This window comes from Aquila chrysaetos, chromosome 2 (assembly GCF_900496995.4).
Source record: "Aquila chrysaetos chrysaetos chromosome 2, bAquChr1.4, whole genome shotgun sequence".
NCBI lineage: Eukaryota > Metazoa > Chordata > Aves > Accipitriformes > Accipitridae > Aquila > Aquila chrysaetos.
In genome coordinates this window covers 60818241-60838373 of record NC_044005.1, presented here as the reverse complement: position 1 = coordinate 60838373, position 20133 = coordinate 60818241, and the positions used below count along the sequence as shown (strand labels likewise).

General features: G+C 48.1%; 1 protein-coding gene across 2 annotated transcripts in view; it reads left to right on the top strand.

Annotated features, from left to right (window-relative positions):
* The first annotated feature begins 312 nt into the window (after positions 1–312).
* FOXO3 (forkhead box O3) overlaps positions 313–20133 on the top strand; it is a 95573-nt gene continuing 75752 nt past the window's right edge. For both annotated transcript variants that reach the window (XR_005931978.1, XM_030031065.2), the window contains exon 1: positions 313–1109. Coding sequence is in view for 1 of the 2 variants with exons in the window: in XM_030031065.2 (XP_029886925.1) it covers positions 525–1109 (585 nt within the window). In the remaining variant the exon portion in view is untranslated. The remainder of the gene's footprint in view (positions 1110–20133) is intronic.

Here is a 20133-nt window from a genome sequence, read left to right as displayed (position 1 = left end):
ACGAGGAGCGAGCTCGGAGGCGCCGGGGGTGGGGGTGGGGGTCCTCTCCCGGCTGGATACAGCGCGGTTCCCGCTGGAGCTACTTCTGCATCCGCATGGAGTGAAACATAAACAAACGCACACACGCACCGCGGGAGCAGCGGCCGCCGCTCCGCCGGCGCGGAGGGCAGCGCCGCGGGCACCTCCGGCACCGCCCGGCCCCGCGCTGCCCGCCCTGCGCTGCCGCTCCGGCTCCTAATCTGATTTTTTTTTTTTTTTTTTTTCTTTTTCCCTCCCCCTCCCTCTCACCCCCCACCTCCCTCGGCTCCGGAGTGCGCATCGCCCGCGGGGAGCGGGGCTCGGGGTGCAGCGGAGAGCCTGCCAGCCCGTAGCGGAGAGCGGCATGCCCGCCCGGCGGCCCCCCGCCTGCTAGGCTCCCGTCGGCACCGAGGAGGAGGAGGAGGCGGCGGAGGAGGAGCGGGGTCGGCGGCCGTCCGCCCCGTCGCAGCGCCCCGCCGCCGCAGCCGCCCGCGGGGGAGACCAAGATGGCAGAGGCGTCGCCCCCCGCCCCGCTCTCGCCCCTGGACGTGGAGCTGGACCCCGAGTTCGAGCCGCAGAGCCGCCCCCGCTCCTGCACCTGGCCCCTGCAGAGGCCCGAGCTGCAGGCCAGCCCGGCCAAGCCCGCCGGCGAGCCGCCCGCCGACGCCGCCTCCATGATCCCCGAGGAGGAGGACGACGAGGAGGAGGGGGGCGGCTCGGCCATGGCCGTCGGCAGCGCGGCCCCCGCCGGCGGAGAAGCGGCGGCGGCGGCGGCCACCGCCGTCCCGGAGGAGGCGGCGCGGCTGCTGGCCCCGCTGCCCGGAGGCGCCCCGGAGGGACCGAGCCTCTCGCCGGGGGGAGCGGCGGCGGCGGGCGGCGGGGGGCTGAGCGGGGGCCCGGCGGCGGCGCCGAGGAAGTGCTCGTCGCGGCGCAACGCGTGGGGCAACCTCTCCTACGCCGACCTCATCACCCGCGCCATCGAGAGCTCCCCGGAGAAGCGCCTCACCCTCTCCCAGATCTACGACTGGATGGTCCGCTGCGTGCCCTACTTCAAGGACAAGGGCGACAGCAACAGCTCGGCCGGCTGGAAGGTGAGGCGGGGTCCCGGGGACGCGGCGGACCCTCCGCGCCGCCCCGACGGGCGGGCTGCCCGCGGGGGATGCGGCCGCGGAGCGGGGGTGGTGGTGGTGGTGGTGGGGGGGGGGGGTGTGCGCCCGCGGCTTTCCCCGACGGCAGCCGGCCGGGCGCTGCTGCTGGCCGTGCTGCTGGTCGCGCTGTCGCCTTTGCTTATTTTGCTTTTAGTTTTTGTTTTTTTTTTTTTTTAAAGGGAGGGGGTAAGAAAAGTTTCGTCTCTTTCCTGTTGCTGTGTGCAAGCGGTGAGGGCTGCTAACTCGGGGAGCAGGGGAGACGCTGGAGCGGAGCTGGCTTCTCTGGTGCACGAGCGCGTCACCAGGGAAGGAAGAAGAGGGGAAAAATATTTTTAAGGCTGGGGTTTTGTTTAGTGGTCGTGTTTAAGTTATAGGTACCTGTGGTGTAACTCGTGCTGGAAATAAGCAGAGTTGCTTTTATGCAGGGTCAGTCTGAGCCTCAAAGCTCCAGTACAGAACAACTCTATTATTTTTGTCAAGAAATACCCCAGTGGTTTCCCACATGTTCCTCAAAGGCCATAGAGGGAAATTCGGGTCTTGACATTTCCTCATAAAGTTAATCAAAGCATGGAGTTATTGGCCGCTCAGCCACGGGAACGCTTGGTTTGCGTTTCCTGCGGTGCCAGTGTATGCGGGCACCGTCTACTGACAAATCCCATATATCCAAGCATTTTTTGTCCAGCATTGCGACAAGTTAGCAGCTAAGATTGCTACTGTTTTAATAAGTGAGGAAAAAAAAAATCTGGTTTTGTGGCTTGTTTACTTAGCGCGTGCAAAAGCACGTTGCAGGCAGGCAGGGTTTTGCTCTCAAAGACAGAGTCTAATAAGGCCTACCAGCAGCCGGTGCTGCACGTAAAGCACATTTGAAGTGACTTCCAGAACTGCTTTTTTCTCCTCATTTTCCATGTCCATCTATTAGTGTCTGTCGGACGCGGAAACATCACGTACTTGCAGCTATACAGAAATGCAGGTGCTGCTTGATGTCGATACTGTTTGCAGAGGGAAATCCCGGTACGGTTCAGTTGCTGCCGAGGGCCAATGCTGGCAGCATCCGAGACCGAGTTTTTGAATGGATGGCTGAAGGCGAATTTGCCGGGAAGTTTTATTGTGTTACAGAGAAATTAAATTTCCTCTTTGAATCTCTCTAGCTTTGGATCAGGGGATAACTTACAGTGTACAAATCAGTCAGAAATACTGTATGGATTAAACATTTCTGGCAGTTTTTGTATTAGCATCCCTGTCTCATATTTTGGTGCTTGAGTAGGGCTTTCTGCTAGGAATTGAAGTACAGCTGTATGATTTTTACCTTCCAAATGGAGCACTGTAGAGGAAGCATTTCACTGACAGACTTGTCTCAGGCTGGGGAAAATAAAAACACAAAGTTTATCGGTGGCATAGCTAATTCAAGACAAGGCTTTAAAAACACAGATCCTTTTTACAGCTTTTGCATCTGTATTAGGTGTTGAATTTTGATCTGACTTTACAAGCGCGACACGGAGTGTGATAAAGGGTTACGTCTTCTGATGACAGCCCGTGCCTTCCTAAGTTGTTTGGTTTCACGCAGAAGCAGTGATGTCAGCTGCTATGACGAATCCAGCCTTTTTATCTGATACTTTGAATTTTCAGTAAATTCTCGATAGCCGATTCAAACGAAGACTTATCGAACAATGGGGCTGATACTGTTTCGGCTGAATTTGGTGGCAAAACTCCTATTCACTTCAGCTGAGGCAGGATCTGGGCCACAACACGAAGTGGTTACATTGATTAGTATGATTAATACAGTCACAATTTTTCTGACAATTTATACTGTTAATTTGATATTGATCCCTTTGCTGAGCAGCATTAACTGGTACTTGGAGCTAATTAAAATGTTAAAAACTTGGATCCCTTGAGATTCCCCTGATATAATTTAGTTCAGAAGTTTCTCACAAGCCTTTAAGATGACCTTTCTCAGGAGATGCAAGCACACTGGTAGCAGAAAATTCTGCCTCTTCTGTGACTGTGAGCTGCCTCTGGAAGTTAGGGTGAGGTGTTCGATCGGGTTAACGGCAGGTGCAGTTGTGTGTGGGTGGTAGGGGCACACGGAAAGGGGCAAAGGAGAGGTCAGGAGCTAATAATTTGCCAGGCATCCAAAACTGTAAAATTTAATTCCTTAGCAAGGCTAGAGTTTCTTTTAATGTATGCTTATACATTCAGAAGAGGACTATTTCAGAAGAGGACTATTTCAGTTTCTTGGCTGGAACGTCAATTAGTTTGTGCAGAGGCAACACTCTCAAATAGAGACTCCATCTTAGTCTCCCGATGCTAAAACACATTATATGTTATTATCATCTTTGTTTCTCTCAAAGGTAATGAATACAACTCTTCAGGAACTAATGTCAGCTTTTCACATCAGACTTTTTCAGATTGCTAGTTACACTGAGATTTTAAATGAACAGAAGATAGTTCTGTATCAGAAGGCTTTTATCTTAATTTAGAATATTTTTACACAGCTAAATTCGTCTTTGAAGGCAGCAATCCCATTTAACAATATTCTGCTCTGGCACTGAGTGGGAAAATTGTCATTTTAAACAAAGGCAAGAGGAGAACTTGGTTTTATTATCTTATGTATTATTATATATGAAATATTAATACTGTTTCCAGTGAGATGTACTGAATGCCATAATCCGTAAACATAGCTGGGATTATACTCCTCAAAACAATTATTTTAAGAGCTATAAATTAAAGTTACAACTATCACTTTTTTTTTTTTTTTTTTTTTTTTGCCTGGGGCATTAAAGCAGAAGTGAGTATTTCAGATGTGGTTAGGAAGGCATATATTACGTTTCCGCTAATTCAGATAAGGTTTGCCCAATACCCCCCCCCCCCCCCCCCAACAATCTTCTTTGCTTCCCCCTCCCCGTGGCCCCGGTGGGATGTTAGCTAACCTAATACTGCCTGACAGCTAACTAGGGCAGTAGTGTACGGTGCATCGCTGTAGAGCTGGCGCGCTGCGGACGCTGTCGTGTGTTACGGGCAGCCTGGTTTGATACAATCCTGTACGCTTCCAAATCACCGGGAAGGGTTTAGCTACATGATTCAATATCCGCTTACTGTCCCGAATACTTACGGAGGGTCGATATTTTTATTTATCATCACTGGAGGCGGGGAAAAGGTCTGCCGGTAAGCTGGTTTCACTCCTGTGAAATGCACTGTGCCAGGCGGCTGTTGCAGGTACTTCCACACAGCTCCTTGGTGACCAGAACTACCCGTCTTCCCAAATTCAGGTATCTGTTACTCCGTTGATGTCCTGCAGTCACGAAACTAGTGTGCTGACTTAAAGAACAAGTTTTTCCCCCTAAATATTAAGGATGCAGTAACTCACTTCACTCAATAGTCTTGAAATAGAAAACTGAAACACCTCTGTGTCCGTGTATATAGTAGAGGTGCCTGGTTTCACTATAGCTCAAGTACTTCCATATCTCTTCCTATAATGTTATTTTGTAATTTCTTGCAGCACTATCTTGTGAAACAGTGTTTTCTACATGAAGAGTACACTAGGGGGACTATTTTCCTCTTTGTTGAGTGGTGTGGCAAGACTATGAATCTGGTCCTTTATACACAGATATCAGCAATACCAAAATTTAAATGCAGCTGATTTGCTTTGATTTGTTTTTTATATCAGACGCCTATTTGTTTTACACCTGTTGCATTCATCTTTCTCATGAAAGATAAATCCTAGCTGCTGGGATATTTACTTTGAAGGGGAGATTTTTGTAAACTTTGTACATGGACATTTCATCATTCCTTACTGTGTTTTATTGACCAATATATACCGAAGGGCTGCAGTCCCTTCAGCATAGGAAATGCATGAGTCTCTTCTCTAATTATTGAGACTTGAAAAGACTTGAGAAATTTGCCAGCTATGTAGACAGATGTCTAAATCTGTTAGCCAGATGCTGATACGCAAGATGTGTCGGACTTTTTTTATCATCTTTTTGCAAAGGATGTGGGAAGGAAGCAACACCACTCCCTGTTCTTATTTCTCCTTCCTCGGAGTGGCACACAGCGTCTTTATCAGGAGTGGCAGCATAAAACTAGAGTTTGCATCAGTTTCATTTTTCTCTGCTGTCTTTTTCTTCTTTTTTTTTCTTTTAAGACACTGTTTCCCAGTTAACTGCTAGCATGAATATTTTTTCCAGCCTTCTGTTATATTGTTACTTTTTTTTTTTTCTAATTTTGAGCTGCCTTGTTCATCTGTACAGAAGGGTTTGGGTTACAAACTGTAGCTTGATTATTTTAAGTTTTGATCTACCAAAGCGAGCACGGGTTTAAGCACGTGAATGGATCCTTGGGACTTCAGTGGGATTACTTGTGTGCTTAAACTTACTGCTTAAGCATCTTACCTGATCAAAGCCTTACTGTGTTGTGCTTTAACAAAATACTCAATAACATTTGTGAGTTTTGTGCTGAGCAATGTAGAGAGATGTGCGGTTCCAGCCCCAAAGTTGAAACCACTAGATAACAAGCTTCTTGTATCAAAGAGGAGTATACTTTAGTATCAAAGTAACAAATGACTTTTTAAACTTTCCAGTAGAAACCATATGTAGGTATTAGCGCACATTATTATTTTATATCTGTAACGTACATCAAAGATGTCACTTTTCCCCAGCTCATGCAGGCAGGTGACAGCTATTAGAGGAGAGACACTGAGTAGCTCTCCCAGAATCATTGACATCTTTTGATCCACAGTGTGACAGTGAGGAGCACCTCCACTGAAGGACTTGTTAAATGCAGATATAAACACATCGCCTTGGTGAATGTCATCAGCTGCAAAGAGTCACAGGCTCTGATAAACTTAACTTTTGATGTGAATGGGAAACCTCCAGTGAATGATGCCGGATAGTATTGCTGTGAGGCAGACCTGCATGATAAATACTGGAATCAACGTTCCTCAGTTCTTTAGAGACAGAAGGTTACCTAAAACACTCAAGCAACGTCGGCGTTGTCTGTAATAGGTTATGAGTGTCAATATTTGAACATATTTAAAATAAGAAGCTTGAGAGTCAGAGGTTGGCTCTTACACTTACCTGTGTGTTTGAAAGTACACGGTTAATGCTAATAAAAATTAAATCACCTTAGTGGCTTTTATATCCACTGTATTGTATTGGCTTGAACAAACACTGTCTGCGACTATCAGGCTGGGGAAGAGAGGTGTCCTGGCACTCCTGCCCCAGGACGTCCTGCGTCCGCTTGGTTTTGTCCTGGTGAAGCGAGCGGTGCCTTACACGCGAGGCCATTTTGTATTCGGGTCATTTTGGTGGTGCTACACCACTTTGCTGTAATCCTAGGAGATTAGGGGAGGCTGGGCACGTGCTGGTGCATTTAGAAAGACGAGCGATTAGGGTTAGCCCTGTGGTTTTGTGAAAGCTCTTTGTGCTGATGTGGACAAAGTAGGAACCCGGAGTCGGTGGCGTCCCTTGCAGAAGGCAGGCAGCGCTGGGGCGAGTGCAGCCCCCCCAGACCCCCCCTGCAGCGGCCGGGCTGTTTTCAGCCAGCTTGCTTGGGGTGGATGGGGAGAACAAGCGTGAAATCACCCCAGGAGATTATGGTGAGTGTGCTGGGTTCAAAGGGAGGCCGAAGGGATTGCTTTGGAGATAAGAGAAAACTGAGGATAAACAGCTGAAGCATTTCTCTAGGTGGCAGCCTCCTAAAGGTGCCCTGCAAGATTTTGGCAGGCAGCTATTTTGCGTGGAAGTATGGAAAATCTTTTGTGAGGATTGTTTCTCACTTGCAGTGCAATTACAGTGGGTCTTAGTGTAGTGGTGGCTTGCCAAGGGAGAAACTGAACGTGCTTCCTAACACAGGTGGTTAAGTAGACTAAAATCTTTGCATGTTCTTGTTTCTCTCCCGCTTTTTTAAAAACCTTACTACTATCTCTGTCACAGAAAACGTGCCCAAGGGCAGGGTTATAAAATGGCAGCGTTAGTTTCTTTTAAAGGCACGAGGCCCTCTGCGTTTCGAGGCAGACTCTCTGGAGGAGGGCGACCTCTGAGCATCCTCCCACCGCTGTTTCGTTCCCCCCCCCCGCCGCGAAAAACTGCAATTCCCAAGTCGGGGCTGGAAAGGGGCCACAGCCTCGCCAGGTCCTGGGGCAGGAGGCACATCCAGGTCCCGCTGCACGTAGCGAGCATCCCAGTAAAGGCCTGCCTGATAACACAGCGCTCGGGGAGGTGCAGGGGGTTTTTTTTTTGATGTGGCTTTTCTTGGGGCTGACAATACGTGCGTAGCGCAGTGGTTCAGGAGCAAAATAAAGTGTTCAAGTAATGTGCATAGTCATTCAGTTTTTGGTAGTGCTGGCTCAGCACACCATGAGTTAAGTGAAGATTATGCTTAACCTTTTGTTTGCTCTTTCTTTTGTGCTTCTACAAACTTAGGCTGTTCTTTTCTGTTACAATTTCCTAAGCATTGCCACACACTAAGCTTGGAAAATGAAGTGCATTTAGCCAATTTATGGCCTGACATATGTTAATTAACATTAATTACCTGCTTGAATAGTCCATTTAGCACTTATTATTAAAAAGTGGCTTGTCTACAGAAGGGGATTTTCCTTCAGTGTGAGATGTTTTGTTCTAACTTGCTTCAGACAAAGTCAGGATGGGGTATCCCGTGCTCCTCTGCACGGCTATACCAGTTTCCTGATGTTCCAGTTGTGTGTGTGGGATACGATTGCACCACTGACAGGCACCAACTCCTTACCCATGTGCATTTGACATTTATTTGACATCGGTTTAGCTTTCCCACACAAACCAGCGTGTTTCCAAGTGGTTTTTGCTGGCGGTGGGTACGGCTTTTGCACCCCTGATTGAGGCAGCTGGAGAAAGAGCCATGCTTCTCAGCTCGCCAGGAACTGCAGGGAGATATGGAAGCCTGCGGTGATGTGGCCCCAGCCCCTGTTTGGGGGTGGAGGGGTAGGAGAAGCTCAGGTTGGAGGGGGGTGCGTAGGAGCTGGTGGGGCGCGCCGTGGTGCCCTGCAGCGAGGGCGTCTTCAGCTCTGCGTGGCCGAGGATGATGGACCTTGAGGCTCCCGCAGCCGTTGAGAGCAGGCCACCGCTGGAGTGGAGCGTGGTCTCCAGCAACAGCAGGTTATGTCCTACTGTATTCATCAGCTGCGTTGCCTAAATTATCTCCTGGGCAATGCGTTGGGCAAGGGTTGTCGCAGGTCGTTGGTCTAAAACCTGTGAGATGAGGGGAGTAACAAACAGAGAGTACTCGTGCGATTTCCAAATACCAATGCTTAAAAAAAAAAATACTCCATTCCTCAAGTCACCATCCCCCAATTCCTCATTCCTGTCTTGGGAGGCTCCAGGGACGTTATGTCCTACTTCACCTTCTCTATCCTTCCCTCCGTAACACCACCCGGGGGAGTTGCATGGTGCATGGGGTGCCTTTGTGGGAAATGGAGGGCTGGCTCGTAACTGCGCAGGGTACATAGCTGCGTTTTGGTTGGGGATACGGTGTGGAGGCGATTAGGCTACAGGACTGACGAGGAGCAATTTCAGGGCAGTGAAAGGGGTTGGGAACAAGCGAGTGATTGCGTTAGTGCTCTGCCTCATCCCTGCGGTGAAACAGCAAGGGAGCTGCCTTTCAGTGGGGCTGGAGGAGAAGAGTATTGCTGTGTCGCCATTGCTTTTTGCCAGAATGGTCCCCCCTGATGCTGTGCCTGGCTGCGAGGTCCGGGAGGAGCCAGTCTTGCCCTGCAAAGCCAGAGTCCTTTCTCTGGGCCACCCCCCTTGCATATTTGCTCAAGGACTGACGTGCTCGTAGCGCTGCTTTGCAGGGAATTTGGGGCAGGTCAGGAGTTACAGCATTGGTGTCTTGTTAATAACTCTCTGTGTGTGTCCTACCTGGACTTTGCTTATTGGGGCAATTTGCTCTATCTATACACTGGTACCTATTAAAAATAAAGGCTATTTAAATGCTCCTACTCGTGTAAAACACCTTTGTAAGATTTCATTGACAGAGAAATGCCTTTCTGGGGATTTGTACTGGTAAAGAAATGCCTTGTGAAAATTAGCTCTTACAACAGACTTGTGCTAACAAATTGAATATCCATTCAATGCTTGCTCGATCACAACATGCTATGTACTTAAGAGCTGAATTATGAAATGCTGGGTTCTCACTTGAACGTGTTCATTTGGCAAGATGTTCTTTTGCTTTTCTTTTTTATTTTGTCCCTGCTGGTGAGGTTGCCCCTCAGTACGCGTAAAGGGACCCGCGAGGGAGATGCGCGCTGGGACAGGAGGGCAGCGGCAGCCTGCGGATCGTTGCCGGAGGGCTGCGGGAAGGTCCACCTGAAGTGAGGGGGATGGCACGTGGCACCGACAGCTTGGCACCGTCACGGCCTTTGCGGCTTGTGCCTCCAGGTCTCCCGGAGAGCGCTGCCCGCCAGTTTCGGGGGGCAAGAGGCTGCTCGCAGTGGCTGTGGGGCTCTGCCTGTGCAACCTCCGGCTGCTGCGCACCCGAGCGCCGCGGCCGGCCGTCGGGTGCGTTTCCGCGGGGTGAGTCGCTGGATCTGCGTCCCTTCACCCGCTGCCTGTGCCGAGGTGAAGGGTGGGTCCGCGCTGACGTCCCCGTGCCAAAATCCTGTTGAGGGCTCTGGAATGAGGGCAGGAGGCGGGAGCTCTGCCAAAGGTGCCGTTTTTCTCCTTTGACGCCTGCCTCTGTGGCTGCCCTCGCGCTTTGCGTTGCGCCGTGGGTCTGCCTGGAGGCTGCTCGTAACCCAGCCCTCACAGCCTTGCAGTGCCTTCAGGCCAGCCCGACTCCTCATCCCTGGCTTCCCGAGACCTTCGACTCTCCCCAGGGAGCAGCGGAGGCCGTGGGCATGCCCGGGATTGCGACTAGTGGGTAGGACGCGGTCCTAGGAAAAAGTTTTCGGTAGGTTTGCTGGCTTCTGAGTGGCGTGAGCCGAAAAGGGTAGATCCAGGCTGCTTGCCAGCGCTTGAGCAGGGAGGTGACTTCTGCTTGTCCCGACCCCAGAGGAGCGGGAGGCAGCAGATAAGTTGGAAGGCTGATGAGGACAGACAGCGGTCTGCTGGGGCAGGACGGATAGAGGAGCACCCAAACACATTGGCCCACGTCCGCTTGGGCTTCGCTCTGCCTCCCGGCTGCTGCGACTGCTCAGTTCGTAGTGGGAATGAAAACTGGTTTGCATGGATGCAGCCCAGTTTATGATGGTGCAACTATCATGGGTAGATGAAGTAAAGAGAGCGGGGTCTGACTCTTGTCCCTGCTAAAGGCCACGTTAAAGCAGCATTGGGGCTCTCCTACGGTGTTGCAGCAGCATGCATTTGCATTAGTGTAAGTAAGACTCAAGCCAGCAGTGCTTAAAATCCTGATTGCAGCTGAGCCTGGACTCCCTGTGAGGACCGAGCATGACCAGGGAGTGTTAGTGACAGTGTTGCACTTAACTAAACAAAGCTTTGTTTAAAAATGTATTAACTACCTAATAATATTCTAATACAAACTACTCTTCTAGTCTAGACAGCCAGCACCTCTGACACTGTAGATGATTTGACCTTATAACTTAGTTTTTTTCTCACACTGGACCATGTTGGTTTCTACATGTTTTCCAAAATAGGATGCAGAAGAATAAATATATTGTTCTAAAGAAATCATTTTAGGACACAACTTCCAGGGCCATATTTGTTTCATCTAGAATGTAGACTGAATTATCTTGATACATACTCCAGTTATGTGTCAGTGCTCTTAAAACCTGCTGTATTTGTTTTTTTTTCTCTCCACGCTAGCTCTTCAAGCAGCTATTTCAGCTCTCCAAAGACACGTTAGCCTCACTCTCTCACGTGAAATTTGCAGTGTAAACATACCTTTAAATGTGAGACTTAATCCAGATCAAAAGTTTCTGACTTTGTGGGTATCTGTGAAGTTAGGCTGTGAACGCCTATCTTGTGTAAATATATTTGCTAGTACTTCGTGGAGGATTTATCATTTTCATATATAAAGTTCTAAATATGCTTAGTACATAAAATTTGGCGTCTGATAAGTGAGAACTGCGCTCAACAAAGAATGTCTTTGTGCGAGACTCTCACAGGCTCCTGCTTTATCACCTTTTTTGCTCATTGGGTTTGTGCTGAGAGCAGTGATGTGGTTTCCTGAAAGCCTGTAACCTACTGTTTGTTCTGCAAAACTGCTCTGGACCTTAACTAACTTTCAGAGAAATTTTTTTTCCAGGAATTCTTAGGAGAAGGTGACGCCAGTTCAAGTCGCGTCCTGAGATGCTTGTAAGCTGAGACATGTAGAGCTGCTGTTCTTGTTTTTGTGCAACATGATCTGTTGTGTTTAAAAGTTTCACTGTATGGGGGAACTCAAAACCATTTGTCTGAGATGTCATGTTTCAGACTGAATGGTGCTTCTTTAAGTATTCATCAAGACCTACAATGGGAGGCTGCTGGTCCTATGATGCCTTTGTAGGATAACAGTGTTGGCACCAAGACTGATGCTGCCACTGAAGAGCTGTAAAAACTCTGAAGCATTTTGTCAATCTTATTCAAGCGGCTTCTGCTTTTGCGTAGCCTGACCATATATATGGTCCAGATAAATGGGCCACATCTAAAATCTGTGATTTGCAAATGGAAGTCATGTCAGAGCTCTGCATGGATTGGGCCAGAGGTTTCCAGCCTAGTTTGTGCAGCAGCCAAAAGCTCCGAACCTAATATTATTATTTTCATCATGATGTTGACAGTGTGATTCTCACTTCCCATAGCATGTTGAGATTTATTTCTTGCCCCATTGCTCTTACAGCCTGGTTCATACATGGTGAAAATACTTGTCGTTACAACGTACTAGAAAGTTTGCAGGCTTGGGGTAGGAGAGAAATCTTTTATGGGGAGCTGTTTTTTATAAAGCTCTGGGGAAGGGAGCCATGTGCTTAAGAAGGTGTTTGAAAATCAATAGTGAGGCCATTTTACATACAAAAAAAGAGGGGAAGTGTGTAGACAATAAGGTAGTGGCATACGGGGCTGGGAGGAGGAAGGATTCTGTGAACTAGCAGTAGGGAGTAAATCAACCTGATGTATGTTCATATACATCTGATGTCTACTGGGCCTAGTGGGGTAGCTTGGAGCAGGTGGAAGAAGCATACTGTTTACCTAATTAGAAACATAAATAAAATCTTTCCAACATTTTTCTAAATTAAAATGCATTTGAAGCATATGTCAGACTTCTCACATCCAGGAAAGATCTCTAAAACCCTGCCGTTCCCCAGGGAGGCTGTTTCTAGCCCACCTTTTTCAGGGCTCTGCCAGGTAACGGGTCCTCCTGGTCGGAGGGTGGGCTGGGACGTGCATTAGCAGTTGGAGATGTTGAGGTTCTTCCTGAGCGCACCCATACTCCTCTTTAATCGGTGGGAAAAGTTCCATCATTTGAGGCAATAGACCAGGGAATTGGAAAAACCAAAGAAAATGATCATGGTTGAAATCATTGAAGATAGGATTTCACCTCTGTGTATTTATTGAGAAGCGGGTGATGGTGGGGAGCAGGGCCTGGGCTGCTGTACAGTCAGAGCAGCTCTGTATCTCCAGTGTATTTTAGACAGCGAGGAGACAAAGATGATGCTAATTGCAAGAGAAACTACTTAACTGCTTTGTATTATGTGTGAAATGAAGGGGGAATAACGCTGATTGAGTGACCTATTTTGACTTTCTCAGTTTAATGTTTTAGTCTTTTTCTGGACAGTGAATTATAATTTTATCAAATCCTGCTGGAAATAAGTATGTTGCTGGGCAAAGTATTTTATCCTCGCAGTTTTAACTGCAGAATTACCTATTGCCGCTTGACTCGGTGGCAAGAGTTTCCTCTTTCGGCTGGAAAGGTCTTTTGCTATGCAACACAGTGGCAACAGGGTTTTTTTAATACAAAATACGAACCTGTCAGGAAGAATATAAAATAGGTCACTGAAGGAGTCTAATTTAGAAGGAGAAAGGGCATAAATCTCCACCTCTCTCTGATGACAGAAGGCCAAAGTACAGCAGAAACGTTTCCCTGCTTGTAAAATGCTGGCCCTGATACCAGAGAAGTTTATCTGTTAAAGGCACAACTGTAGCTAACCTCCGTACAAGTTTTTCGGCTTTATTTTCGGTACGTAAGTGGATGTTGCATAAGGGGATTCTTAAGACGACGAAGCGCCTCCGTTAGGGTCTGCTCTGCTTATTGTGCCGTTACAGAAATTGTTTGCTGTTTTGGACTGGTGTCAGGCAGAATAATACTGAATAAGTCCCAGATGAATGTGGGTGGTGAAAGGAGAAAAATAACTTCAAATAAAGAGGGGTATTATCAACTGAGCAGCCAGTGTTGATCCTATGGTTCTGAAAAATGGAAGCAGGAAAAAAGAGTCTTTTTTTTTTTCTTTAAAGATGGAAAATCTTAGCTGAAAAATCTGTTCTGACCAGAGTTTGGTAGTCTACTTAAACTTGCAGCAAATTGGCATTGGTGCAGCAGCGCTGCGAAGTATTGAGAGGGAGAACAGAAGTACAAACAAGCCCCCAAAACTTGAGAGGATCCTCAGATTCTTTGTCCATTTAGGACAACATGACCTGTAGCGTCACTTGCAGCTGCTGGATCCAAGAGTATAAATAGTGAAAAGAACACTGATTTGGCCAGGATAAAATGTTCATTTTGGGTTTTTCCAACAGCTGTGTCGGGACTTAATCCTGGCAAAAGCTTCTCACGTGTCATTTTTTATTCAGGCTCGTACTAAGCATGTGGAATGACAATGTTCTCTAATGGAAAGGAAAAAAAAAAAGGAAAAAAAGTAGTAAATTGAGAAATAGTGTGGATTTGGTGTCCCCTCAGCCTGAAGGAAAAACAGTTTGCTTGAACAGTATGATAGCAGTTGTTTGAGAAATTAAGTATGGATTTCCTTTGATTGTAGTTGAATCATGACATCTTACTAAATTTATCCAGTCTTGAGTGCCTGGTTTCTGGTTTGACATTTTCGTTGGATGGTTGGGTTTTTTGGTTGTTGTTTTTTTTTTTTTTTTTTTAAATATGCTCTGCATGGGCTGAGAGATGATAGTTTTCTTATTTTCTGCAGGAAACTATATCAGATGTCAAACCACCGATTCTTGCAGGTGCCTACGGGCATGTAGGGGCCAGCAGCTCTCTCCGTAGAAGCACCACGATACAGTGGGTGGGTTTGAGCAATGCCAGTGATGGGTCTTTCTCATTTTCCAGGAGCAGACAGGGAGTAGGAAAGTTGGATTTTGCATGACTTGACCATTAACTGCAGATTGCTGGAGTATCTCTGTGGATAGTTCTCACTGTTCAGTGAAGTGCTGAGCAGAAGTACTTAATAAGAGCGTACTTCATTTATACAAAAATCTGGTCCAAAAAAATGTTTCAATATAAAAGCCAAGTAGTTGGGAAGTACAAAATGTCAGAAATAAAGTTGTCTGTAACACTTGAAATTACTTCTCATGCTGGCTATGACACTGTCATTAGTAACGAGCTCACACACTCTATCCACCCCCAGTCTCCTTGTTGGGCTGGATGCTTCAAGGGGTATTCAGGGTTTCAGCTCGTCCCCGGTGATCTCTGTGTGGGCCCTGTGCCACATTTGTTGCACTCAGCTCTGAGTAAAGAAATACACCCTTCCTGGTGTGCTCATCTGTGTCATTCGCCTCCCCAGTATCCGTGGGCTTCCCCGACGAGCACGGTCCCAGCCCTGCGTCCTGTTCTCCGCTCCCTAAGCTCCCTGCCCGCCCTGGTCTCCCGTCCCAGCCTCCTTCCCTGCGGTTCCCAGTCCTGCTCCATGCATCCTCCCTTCCTTTTCCTGTGATCTCCCACCCCTCTGCTCACCTCCCCTGGTTTTCATATCTGCTCTGCTCGTCCAGCTTGCCTCTTTTTTTGTCCAGCTCCCTGTTCCGCATTTCTCCCCTGCCCCAGGATTCCCCGTTTCCTGTGTCTTGCCAATCCCAGGCCACTTATCCTAATCCCAGTTTCAGTTCAGGTTTGCAGAGCTATTAGCGGTGGGGAACAGGGTTTTATAGTAGGAAGTGTTGGACAATACGAGGTGTAGGTGGGGCTCACAGCACCACCTATAATTTACAACATTGTTTATTATTTTTAACTAATCCACCCTTAGGTAAGCAGTCCTGGTGCTGTCAGTGTGCAAATCCTTAGTCACTTGGGTAGTCTTGTTCCCTCTGCTGATAGTGTGTACGGAGGGGTTGCTCATTTGTGTAAGAGATGGAGGATCCAACCTTAGAGAGACTTCGATCTCTATTTTAGTGTGGCCTGAACTAGACAGCAAACAGTGTCTGAGATAATGCAGTTCATAGGGCTACTGAGCTGTCCCTAAAATATTTAATGGCACGTGTAGTAATTGCTCTCATTTCCATGGTGTGGGGCTGTTCCTTTTTCCTTCCCTGTTGGTGAGAAGAGGGGAGACATAACAAGTTCCTCAATGATAATACATAAGACATGAAGGCATACAGTCCGCAGTCACACCATGTTCTGCATCCTCTAGTAGGTGCCCTCTGACTTGGTGTATTTAGACTAGAAAACATAAAGAGCCTTTTCCTTGTATAGCTCCACGGTTTTCTTGTATCTTCTGCCTCTGCTGCTAACTTCATGCCTTGTCTTTAATGATTCTGGTAAATGCCTCCACATCTAGGTGGGAACCTGATCACAGGTGTTTTGTTATCAGAATCAGACTGAGAAACCTATACTGAATTGTTGCTTAAAACAGCAAGATGATGCCTTGGAGTACAGGAGGATGGACACCTTTGCTGCTTTCACTGCGTGCAGTGTAGCTTCTGTCATGGTCAGTAGGCAGCTTCCAATGGACTTCGTGCTAGATCAAGTCATTTAGTGGTGTGAATAACCTTATATTGACCTTTTAAAGACCTTACGTATAGAGCGTGCAGTTTATGAGTCTCTTGTTCCTTCGTGATAAAGTTCAAAACTTCAATCAGGTAACAGGGTGGCGTGTCTTCTTTCTATCGCAGTAAAGCGCATGCAAACACGCATTGCAACAAATAGTGCAAAGGCAGATCTAGCATGCCCTGCTTGCTCTCCTGCAGGAGAAATCGGTTTATTCTCTGCCACTGCTCCCCAAGCCATTTCAGCAGCTCGGTCAGCTGGGGGGTTCACTGGTGGTGGCTGATGCCTTTCAGGTACTGTGCTTCAGTTTCCCAGGCTATTGATGACAGCTGTTTAGTCACAGCCCTCTGGGTCACGATGTATGGGGATTTTCTGATGGTTGTGGTGACCTTGGGGGGGAATTAGACTGGATGTAATGTTTCCAAGAATTGGAGACGCCTGTGCCATTGAGCTGGTGCATGTTGCCGAATCAATTACTAGCATTGGCAGGATTTTGCTTTAGGGGAATCTCGCAGCTACATCACAGTCTTGTTATTAGTAGATTATTGTAAATTGGTTTTAATACAGAGCCAGATATTTGCTCGGAGGAGGGACCTTAAACAGTTGGTTTCTGTGAAGTATTTTCCCTATATGCAGCACTGTTGCAGGGCATACCCTGACACTGTATCTCACTTTCATTTTCAGGAAATTTTTATCAGCTCCTGTGTGGAAATACACATTTGGTGTAGAATTGTCATCCTCAGGTGGGGAATGGCTCTGTGGTGCCCCGACCTCCTCCAAAGCCGCTGGTGACAACGGAAACTCTCTGCGTGGAGATATTGTAACTTTCATGTAACGCGTTGAATCATGATAAGGGGATTCGGCGCTTTTGTAACTCGGGCTGCTGCGGTGTAGGCCCCTGGTGAGCTTTTGCAGAGGGGCTCCCCAGCGAGACCCTCAGTTTTTACGTGCCGCCTGCAGTCTAAATCCAGGTCACCGGCCTCTCCCGCGCCCGTCGCAGTCGGGTGGCACGGAGCGGTTGCGACGCGACGTGCTCGGGCGCTTTTAATTTACGACCTAACAGATTGTGACCGTGCCTCTTCGCAGGTGACGAGGGAGCGCGCCGTGACCCCGCTTCACCGGCGCAAGCTTTGAGCCGCACGGTTTTGCTCCGCGAGATGGGGGTCAGCCTTCGGGCTGCTCCCTTCTTGCCCTTCTCCGTTTTGTGCCCGCGCGGCGTGGTGTTTTCGTGGGCCTGCTCAGCCGAGGCCCCGCTTAGGGTAGCGCTTGCTTGTATATTAGGAAATGCAGCCCCCCTGATTCGGTCGGTCCCTTTTTCACTGTGTTTGTAATTGACTGCCAAAGTGTTCCATTCAATTCAAGTGCTGGTGGGGTTTTCCTCAAAATGCCTGTGTAGCGTTAAGCCCGTTAGGAGTTACAAATGTAAATATGTTTACACAAAAACGAGGAATGCACGAAAGCTGGCATTGCTTAAGCAGCCAAAAGCAGCGTGATTATATGCTAGAGGGACGCTGAAAATGTAGGTTGCCGGAGCGCGGCTCCAGAAGTAAATCCCAACCAGAAGCGCTTGCAGTCCCTGCCTTCTAACGCACGGCCTGCCCGCTGCGCCTGCTGAGGCGACGGGGAGAGGGCTCAGGAGTCCGTGGGCATCCTTCTGGATTCTTATCGGAAAGTTTGAAATGCCGAAGAGAAGCATCGGCTGTGTCTAAACGGGTCCTTCTTTTAGACTTTCTCAGGCAGTAGCAATACAGCCTGCAGCCGGGGGACCTGTGACGCTAGTGTTTCATAACTGAAAGTTAGGCATTTTTCACAAGCTGTCCTATTTCAGGTTGTGAGCGCGGGCACACGCACACCCCTCGCACACCCCCCGCACACCCCCCCAGCACATTGTTTACTTCCTCTGTAAGTTCTGGGACATTCAGTACTAAGGAGCATGATACGCTTGCATAAACACCCCAGCCAGATTTATCTCTCAAGCCTGTCTTTCCTTTCCTGTCTTGGAAAGTGATTAATCTGCAGCACACATTTTGTTCTTTGATTGCAGGGCATTATTCTGTAATCATTTACAGTTTTGCAGAGCTGTAGCACTAGCTTGATGGAGTATTTCTGTCATGTAGCCGGCGCTGTCGGCTGAAGCTTCAGCTGCGTAACGCGAAGGGAGCATTACCGTGCAGCTCTGTGTCACGTTAAAACTGTTTTCTTTTTACATTGCGTGCTTTCTGTGCATTCAAAAAACAAATCAAATGTACATATTTAAAGTGCAGGTAAGTGTCTCTGCAGCAGTACATGCTGGCGGCTGGTTTGTAGGTTTTAGAAACGGTGTCAGTACTGCAGCATGCTGGCTGCCAGCTGAGGTTTTCCTATGCATTTGCAGAGGGTGGAGGAGTTTAAATAACTTTTGTTTTCCATGCTGCACATCGTGTATTGAAGCCTACGCCAGTTAGAAATCGGCAACCTGTGTAGATACAAGAACCTGTACGTACCACCTGGTGTCTGAGAAAAACAGAAAGGAAGAGATCGAAGGTGAATCAGAAAATCTGTCCTGTCTGTACTGTATCGAGGCTTTTCCATGTGCCCTTTGTGGTTTTTGTTTGTTTTCCACGTTTTCTAGTGTGCGAGGAAAGGAGGTAGGAGAGGTAACAACCTTGAGTTAACATGCCGTGGGTTGAGATAAGTCTATCAAGCAGAGTTCTGTTTGATGCACGTGTCCAAGCGGTAAACCACTTCTTCTTTCAGTAAAAAGGTGTGAAAAGTAGGTAGAAAAAATTCAAAGAAAACTACATGGCTTTGGGTTCTGACATGTTGGTAACTTTATTTTTGCAAGATATGTGCACCTTTCTCTCCTACAAAGAAAGAGTTTTTAATGGATCTGAAGCCGGTGGGTCTGGACCAGTCACCCATGCCAACGAGCGGCTTGTTCCAAAGAGTCTCAGAGATCTGGCCTGAACACTGTGTCAGACAAAACACTTTTCTGTCACCTTACGACAAACCAAAGCCCTGTAGTTGAAAGACAGAAGCCACACCACTGACATGCGGTGTGCGAAAACCAGGGAAAACTGAGGGGTGCAGTGTCTGTTAACTGAGATGTCCAGAGGATCCCCTGCCAGAAGTCAGGACAAAAAAATCTTCCAACAGCCTTCCCTGTCAGTCTGATCTTGAGGGCAGGGCAGGGCAAAGGAGGGGGGTTTCCTCTGACTACAAATCCAGCAGTTGTTTTAAATGGGCAGGTGTCAGAAGAGTACCCTGCTCTGCCTTGGTGACCTGAGAGCGCTGGGCCGGGAGGAGCACCAGCCTCACATCTCCAATGATGGGCTTTGGAGCAGGCGGAACAGGCAGCACAGACGAGTAGTGACATGGTATTTTTCTTTTAACCCCTGCCCCCTGATTTACTGACGTATAGGGGTATCTAGAGCATCTGATCACAAATTTCACTTCTCCATCCTAGAAGTGCAAATTTCTGTAAAGTCCTCATGCAAATTCCTTAATTATAAATAAAGGGGAACTTAAAAGCAAGGAGGAGGAAGACTAAGGCTCTTGTGAAACAACAGCTGTTTAGGAAACCTACCAAATTGTGTAAGGGAGCAACAGGTTCAGAGTGTGTGTATTTATGGAGGTATCCAATTGCTTGGTTGGGCTCAACCCCAGGATTAAGGTAGCTGTCCTGTGGTTGTTGGAGGGGAATGTGCCACTTGGGATTGTGAATTTGCACCATCTCCACCCCAGTGGGACGAGGCCTTTGGTTAGATGGCGTTTGAGGAAGGGGCCAGGTCAATAACATTTTCCTGCAGTTGTGAATTAGTGCCAACGGCAAGGATCTTAGCAATAGGCAACTTTTCTTAGTGTCCGAGAAAAGCTGAAAATACACCAACCAGTGCCAGCCACTTCCTGTACTCTGCGTTCCCCCAAAACCAAATGGAGCTGCTGCTTGTCTCCCGACGTGACTTCAGTCGTGCAGCCGATTTTAAGCACGGGTAAATGGGTGGAAGCGACTCCACACAGGAGGCAGAGCGGAGCGCAGTGCTGCTGAAACGCAGCCTCGCGGTGCGAGTGCCTGTGCCCACGGCTGGGACCTGCTGGGGCGGGTTGT